General features: G+C 35.5%; 1 protein-coding gene across 1 annotated transcript in view; it reads left to right on the top strand.

The window, feature by feature from the left end:
- fkbp5 (FKBP prolyl isomerase 5) overlaps positions 1–8230 on the top strand; it is a 20583-nt gene extending 12353 nt beyond the window's left edge. Inside the window, exons 5-11 of the mRNA XM_024269598.2 lie at positions 392–506; positions 620–776; positions 4537–4627; positions 4717–4800; positions 4875–5060; positions 5167–5406; positions 6781–8230. Of these exons, the coding sequence (XP_024125366.1) occupies positions 392–506; positions 620–776; positions 4537–4627; positions 4717–4800; positions 4875–5060; positions 5167–5406; positions 6781–6882 (975 nt within the window). The 3' untranslated portion in view covers positions 6883–8230. The remainder of the gene's footprint in view (positions 1–391; positions 507–619; positions 777–4536; positions 4628–4716; positions 4801–4874; positions 5061–5166; positions 5407–6780) is intronic.
- Positions 8231–8515: the final 285 nt, after the last annotated feature.

Raw genomic sequence — 8515 nt, 5'->3', positions numbered from 1 at the left:
AAAAGCATTGTGGCAAAAGTTTAAAAAAGCTGAAAAAAAGGTTCAAGGATGTCTGAAATAATTGGAAATAGGTGAAAAAAAATAAAGGAAACAGGCAGATTAATACCGATTGTGTATTGTAAGACACGACTTAATTGTGGTATCTCTTTAGGTTTGATGCTTGTCTATCAGAATCCAGGATCTGCAGTCTTACATGCTCTTGATTATGCAATTGATTTCTATTTTCTTCCAAGGTCTCCCACTTTGTTTTAGTCATTAAACTCCAACTCTCTTCCTACATGTGATCTAATAACAGACGCTGAGTTTTGCAGAGCTGCAGATTTGCATTCTGCTTTACATTTACGTTTTGCAGGATAAAAAAATGTGATGTGGTGTTCTTTGGCATGAACAGATGGAGCTGCTCGGCTTTGAGGGGGAATCGCTGACAGATGACGGCGGCATTGTGAGGAGAATAAAGATCAAAGGGGACGGTTACAGTCAGCCCAACGATGGCGCAAGTGTCGATGGTAGCCGTGCACTCTTTTCTCCTCCAAAGTTTTGAGTTCAAGTTATGTAAATTCAGCAGATAACTGTGTTGGATTATAATGTCAGGGGTTAATGTAAGCCAAATGCTCCGCAGTGTACCTGGAGGGACGTTGTGATGGACGCCTGTTTGACAGCAGAAACGTCAGCTTTATTGTCGGTGAGGCTGAAGACAAAGGCATTCCTCTGGGAGTGGACAGAGCCATGGACAAAATGCAAAAAGGAGAGTGCTGTTTACTTTACTTGAAACCAAAGTAAGTTCAAACAAACACTTTTGAATGTTTAAAAAGCCTGTTTTTTTTTAGGTAAAATTCACTATTCATTGAAAAAAAAAAAGCAGAATTTAAACTATCTTCAGTTGTTTAGATTACTGTATTTTTTGAGTACATGTTACATTTTTTTTTTGCATAGTTTGGCCAGAATTATACTTCATTTAAAAAATAAATACAGCACATACCAACAACCGCTAGAGGGCACTGTTGGGGTGTGCTCCAGTATTTGCAACTGACAACAACGCAGAAGAAGAGGAACCACTATTGTGTCCGAATTCTCTCCCTAATCCCTAACTACTAAAAAACAATATAGTGCGAACTATAAAGTGCCCTGGATTTTAAAGGTAATTCGGACACGATGCTCACTACTTTTCTTTCGTTTTTCTAAAAACCGGATATGACATCATCGAATCCACGAAGTGAAAATCAAATAAAAACGAACATTTCACAGCGTTCATTTATGACTCCTCTGTGTTCTGATGGTGAAAATGTGGATGGTTTATTCAAATACTGCATTTAAACACGTTTTTTGGGTTTGAAATTGTTTGACCACAATGCATTGTGGTCAATATCAGTAAATCTAGTGTCCATTCGATGTACGCTAGCTTTTCGCAAAGACTTCTGGGAAATTTTGAGTTCACTCGATTTGGAATTAGTAGCTTCGGACAGCACTAGAAAATGCCGAATGCACTATATAGTGCACCATATATATATATATATATATATATATATATATATATATATATATATATAGTGATTAGGGGGAGAATTCTGACACAACATAATACATTACAGTTATTATGGTTCTATTTTACAATGCCTTCTAAGATGAAATGTTTGAAATCTTGTTCCCATTTTTTGTTAAATAAATAAATATGATTTTTTTTTTGGTTAATCATTTTTTGGCTGCTGCAACTTACACTCTAGATCAGGGGTCTGCGACCTTTGCCAGTTGGGCCTGTTTAGAACTAATCAAAACCTAATAGAAGCCAAAAAAAGTCTTTTTTTTAACCCTTTTAGGAAAATGTTATTCTACTTTGCATCATTACACTGTCCTTTTGATAATACATATGAATTTTGTTTATCTTTGAGCGTGAATAAATACAAAAATATTAAGATAAATGTAATTTTCTCAAAGTGTGAAGTTGTTTCTTTCAAAATAAAAGACTTCCTGTCCCAAACAGGAACATTCAAGTGAAGGAAATGTATTCGTAAACAACACAAGTTAAAATAGACGTTTTCACTTGTTATAGTTTAGGTTTACTTTAGTGAACTGTCATCCTTTTTCCTACTTACTAATGCTGTTGGAGCATAAACATGAAAGATTTTTTAATGATCCAGAAGAAAAAATATATGACGAATACACAAATCTGTATATTTTAGCCACTCCTCTCTGAATAGCTACTAACAATAGTCATGCAGCATAAGACAAAATGTACTTTAAAGTCATAAAATAAACTCAGCAATCAGAAAAGATCAGACTTTTTACAAAAGTTGTCCCTGGTATTTGTAATTTGTGTATTCTGGAGGAAGTACAGAGCAAATGAGACCTAATGATGTCAGCAGGGATATAAAAACCATTACAGTTTATCTTTTAGGTTCACCTCAGCCCTAAAATTAACTAAAATAAATTAAATCAATGCTAAGTTAGTAACCCTTCCTTTTAAAAATCACTTTTATTTTATTATTTTTTTTAGCCAGAGAGCCACTTTGGAAGGGTACAAGAGCCTCAGGTTGCAAACTCCTGATCTAGAGCGACTTAAAAACAGTAGTTTCCTGTATTTGCACATAACGTGTGTTTAAAACGCATAAACAAGCATTTGACTCTGGAAATGACTGGCCTGAACCCCTGATGATGGAGCAATTCTTAATGATACATTTAAACACAGTCATCTCAGCTGAACATTTCACCGTCCTTTCCTCAGAGAATTCCATGCTGACAGTCCTTCACCCGCACCTTCACACTCTCCAGGCTTTGCAAAACAGAGATAAGAGCGGAAAATTCATAGTTAACGACTTTGAAAATAAACCCAGCCAAAAAAGAAAAGCAGAATTAAATACTTTTTTATTTATAACCACTCAAAGACTACAGATAAGCTACTTTTTGTTTTCTTTTTTTGTGTGTCTTTACTAGGGTTGGAAGTCAATTAAAAAAATTAACTAATTAATCGCAAACCTGGAAAAAATTAATCGCGATTAATCGCAATAATTTATTTTTGTATCAGTATTTGCCGACCACTTATTATCTGTGAATAATCACAATATGAAATCAGACACGAAACTCTACATTTAAAACATTTATTTTTAATTAACGCTGTCAATCGATTACAAAAAAATCGAATTAATCGTACTTTTGTGTTGTGATTAATCACAATTAATCACAACGTTTTAACAGGTAACATTTTTTGTACAATATGGCAGCGAACCACGGATCAAATAGTCTGCTTTTTGTGAAAAAGTAGGGCTGGGTATCGGTTTTAATTTCCGGAATCGGTTCAATTCCGATTTTTTCTGATTCTTCAATTCAATTCAATTTCAAGTTTATAAATTTATACACATTTGTTTAGAAATACATTAAAAATCTATTATTTAATTTGAATATATTTTTATTAATATGATACAGTTCACATACTGTAAAATGTATTAGTTAAATAATCAGATTGTTAATATCATACAGTGTTACATGGATTCTCTAAAGGAGAAGTTCTAACAAAAATATTCAGATCATTAACATTGTAAACATTGTTCTGCTTCTCCTGGAGGTCGTTTCAGTTTGGCCACTAGGTGGCGATCGCGCTATAGATGTACACTTAATTCAAGAAGAAGAAGAAAGTATGAGGGGAAAAAACAAAGTTTTAGACCACAAATAGTTACTTTAAAAATTAGAGTTTGGAAAATTAATCCTGTAAGTAAATAAAGATGTTCATTTAGTCAGCAATGGATTTCTTTGGTCAACCGAGCGTTAGCATTAGCCGTCCTATGGGAAATTCTATTGAACATTAGCATCAAGCTAGCGGACTTTAGCTTTATGTGCTAAATCGATTTATATTTTTTGTGAATCGATTATTGATCTATTAAGCTTAAATCGATTAATCGATTTTTTCAACATAGCCCTATGAAAAAGTGATCTAAACTACAAAAATAGTACAAATAAAGTATGAAAAAAGTAAGTGACCGTGGTATAAGCGAGATAATACCCGATGAAATGTTCACCGTGGAAGCCTGAACCTCAGAGTTGAAGCTGTTTCTTCAATTAATTTGTGTAGATACATATCAACGCATTCTTTATCATTAATTACGTCTGTTAATGTTCACAATTTTAGTCTTTGCATTATTTTAACCCTGAGGTGTCATCGGTGACGCTTAAACACAAAATATTTAACATATGGTAACTTTTCAACCGCTAACACGATCAACGTCATTCCAGTAGATCGTGAAGATCTTCACGATCTACTGGAATGACGTTGATTAGGTTAACAGTTGAAAAGTTGCAGAAAATCAAAGAACGTAGATGGCGATCACACCGCCATCGTAAACTTGCGACTATTTCCAATGAAACATCTATGAACATGTCAAAATTTGAATTATTTGCTCTGAAATGACCCTTTTCTCTGCTTCAGAATCCACTGGAATTGCATTAATTGTGCAGTTCGAAGAATTTTACCAAAATTTGAACAACGGTTAACAAACATTTCCATGTAAGACGTTTAAGTCTTAAACTTTTTTTTGCTCATTTTCGCAGGTATGGCTTTGGAAGCAATGGTAAACCAGAATACAAAGTTGGACCAGACAGAGACATTGTGTATGAAGTAACCCTCAAAGACTTTAGAAGGGTGAGCTCAAGCTTCTACTTTCTGACATTTTTCTACTAATTAAAGCAGAATGTCTGATGTATTATTGTCTCCTTCATATCTGTGTAAAGGCTAAAGAATCCTGGGAAATGGACTTGAACGAAAAGGTGGATTTAGCTCCTGGAGTTAAAAGTAAAGGGAACCAGTATTTTAAGGTATTCCTTCTGGACTTTGGTCGTAAACACTCTTGTTTGCATTATTCTAATGAGTTATTGCACTCTGTTATCAGACGGGACAATATCAGCAGGCAGTCATCCAGTATCAGCGCATCATTTCCTGGTTGGAGATGGAGTGCGGGACGGGAATAGAGCAACACAAAAGGATACAGGAATATGTAGTGACAGCCCACCTGAATTTGGCCCTGTGTTTCCTGCGGCTGAAAGAGTTCTCCCATGTGGTGGATAACTGCAACAAGGTGCATGAATGATGACGCTCCGCACCAAAACTGCTGAATATCTACTTCATACAGTACGTTTTACTGCAGTGTGCCACTTTTACTACACGTGTGTGTGTTGTTCCAGGTTCTTGAGCTGGATGAAAACAACGAGAAGGCTTTTTTCCGCCGCGGGGAAGCCAGGCTCCACCGCAACGAGTTCAGCATCGCCAAGGAGGACTTTCAGAAAGTGCTACAAGTCAACCCCGCAAATCAAGCAGCTCGCACTCAGATAATCATCTGCCAGAACAAGATCAAGGAACACCATGAACAGGACAAAAAGATCTATGCCAACATGTTCCAAAAGTTTGCAGAGCAGGATGCCAAGGTCTGTAAACTCTGGGTTAAATATAGTCCAGCACTTGCAAGTTGTGTTTTCTTTTCTTCTCTCTTTCACAAACATTTTTACATGTTAAAATAAAAATCACACAATAAATGCAAATATATGTTTATATCTGAAAAGACTCACATTCAGATACTAGATCAGAGTTTCACCGAACCAGGAAAATAATCAAATATTCAAATTAATCTTAAAATTACGACGGAAATCTGAAATTTACTTTAAAAGTTCTTCGGTTTGGTGCTAAAGTTCGTCTGGTTCTACTTTGCTGCTAACTAAATACCCATATCAAACGCTAAGATAAGATGTCATATTTTGCTCAAATTGAATTATTTTTTCTTATTATTATTCTTATCGTGTGGATCTGATGTAGATATTCTAAGAAGAAGCTGTTGACTCATTGTGCAAAATCGATTTAAACTTAACAGATCAATAAAGCTAAAGTCAGCTAGCTTGATGCTAACATTTAATAGAATTTCCCATAGGACAGCTAATGCTAACGCTCGGTTGACCTAAGCATACATTGCTGATTAAATGAACATCATTATAAACTCACCGACATGAATTTCTAAACTCTTTTAATAAAATATTTTTTTAAGTAACTATTTATGGTCTAAAGCAGATTTTTGCTCATACTTTCTTCTTCTTCTGGAATAAGGTGTAATGCTACTGCATGATCGCCACCTAGTGGCCAAACTGAGACGCCGTCCAGGAGAAGCAGAACAATGTTTACATGTTAATGATCTGAACATTTTTATTGGAACTTCTCCTTTAAAGAATCCATGTAACACTGTTTGATACTAACAATCTCATTATTCCACCGATAAATTCTACAGTATGTGAACTGTATCAGATTAATATAAATATATTCAAAACATATATTAGATCATTAATACATTTCTAAACAACTGTGTATAAATGGGTAAATTCAAAATTAAATTAAATTGAGAGAATCTAAAAAAATTGGAATCAAATGGATTCAGGAGATTATTATTGATATCCAGCCCTATGCTGATGTATACATTTTAAATCAATTAAAATATATACGTTAAAAAAAAAAACATTAGAGGTCAAATTTAGCAAAAAATTGTCCATTAACTTTTTATGAGAGAAGTTTTTTGTTAACGCTCCAGTGAAATATCAGAGTTTGCAAAAAAAAAACCATAAAGTGAAGAAAATATGCAAATTTCTGACTCCAAAGTAACAGATAAAAAGATAAAATCCCCCTTTCACATTAACTAAAAGTTGTCCTACTTGATTAACTGTCAGTTGCTTTGAGTACTTGAGTTGTGTTATACTGCCCCCTAGTGTTGAAAACACTTCTTTCCCTTCTGAATGCAATCATTTGTTATTTTCAAACAGACTGGAAAGACAAAGAGGAGGCGGGACGACATCGTGAGGACCACCATGAACGGGGAAGTGGGCATTAAACGACGGCGGAGGAGTCAGGACGCTCGATTGTAGCCCTGACGTTTGAAAAGGGAGAAGAGAACCCCTCCTGTCATGAGAACAGAGGCAGGAATGAAGTTCTATCAAAGCCTCTAATCCAAACCCTTTTTATCCCAAAATCCAGCGTGACCATTCCTGCAAACAAAGCAAAGTGCAAGCAGGGAAGTTTCCAAGCCAAACAGCATTACTCTGTCAACTGTTGATTTGGCAGAGTTTTCGTCCCGGTAGAGACACCCCCTTATTTTGTTTACTCCTTTGGCCCAGGATTTTATTTAAAAAATATTTAATTTCTTTTATAACACTGAGGAATACCTTTTTGTTTTTTTGTCATTAGGCTGCTGTGTAGAGTTGACATGTGCCTAAACAGTTTCTCGCTTATTCCAAGACCAGACTGGCTGGCCTCAGACCTCTGACTTGTATTTGGTATCAAGCCTTTTTGGAGGCAGCTGCATGCATGTTTCAGGCGGTATTTGGGATCCAGACTTGAAACTTTGCTAATTCTTAACGTGCAATATGTATTTTGGGTAAAAGGTGTCTTATTAGCTTAGAGGCGTCCAATCAAAGAAAAAAAAAAATTAGACATTACTGTTTACAGACAGAAAAGCGATCTGTTGGCAACAATCTCCCGTCGAGCCCGTCTGAGTGGAGTTTGCATGTTCTCCCCCAGCCTTCCTGGATTTTTTTCCAGGTATTCCAGCTTCCTCCTCCCATGTTAAGACATGAGTGGCTGTTTGGTTGCCCAAATATGACCTATCCAGGACGTCTCCTGCCTCGTTGCCCTTTAAAAGACGGAAACCAATTGGACTAACCGATTGGAGGGAGTTACTTTTCTTTTGCATTCTGGAAATGCAAAAGAAGATTACAAATCAAGTGGCACCAAAAGTGCCATATTTATTACTGTTCTAAATTTCTAGAAAATAAGAGGAAAAGTTGGAAAAAGCACAAATTACAAACATCAAACTGAGATAAATTCCCAGCTTGTTGTAATTTGAAACTGTAGATCTTTATTTTTTTAAAGGCGTCTACAGCGGAACTTAAACTGTGGTGTGGAGTGGTTTCCTTCCAGAGATGCAATGCAAATTGAAGACTTTGTTTCCCCAACATGACAATGATCATGCACTTAAAGAATGTATTGCATTCTTCTCTATTGTATCTACTCAACATATCAAGAGTTTTACTTGTAAAAAAAAACAAAAAAAACAAAAAAAAAAATCGCCGGTGTGGTACTGTAGGTGAACAAACGTAAAATGTTGATAAACGGAGAAACTCTGTGAGCTGATTACATTTCGAGTTGTTGGCAGCTGAAAATATTTTAATAGAAAAAAAAGAAAAGTTGTTTTTCTTCCACAGCTGCAAAAAAAAACAAAAAAAATTGAATTATAACAGAAAAAAATGTCCTTCTCTCAGCTGCAAAGATGTAAAACTAAACAGAGTTTTCTGCTTCTATCAAAGCCCAAAGACTTGCACCAGTAAACTTGCTAAAGCCAATTATGAGAAAGGGATGAATGTTTACAGCCCATAGCTTTAATGGGACTTTGAGATTGAGGACTAGTGCTGCCACAAACGATTATTTATTTTAATTTCCAATTAGTCGACTAATCGAGTCATGTGCAAAGTGGATGTAAAGTACAAATCTGAACCGTCATTA

This window comes from Oryzias melastigma, linkage group LG5 (assembly GCF_002922805.2).
Source record: "Oryzias melastigma strain HK-1 linkage group LG5, ASM292280v2, whole genome shotgun sequence".
Lineage (NCBI taxonomy): Eukaryota > Metazoa > Chordata > Actinopteri > Beloniformes > Adrianichthyidae > Oryzias > Oryzias melastigma.
The sequence above is the reverse complement of the archived record's forward strand: the minus strand, read 5'-3'. Positions and strand labels throughout refer to the sequence as shown.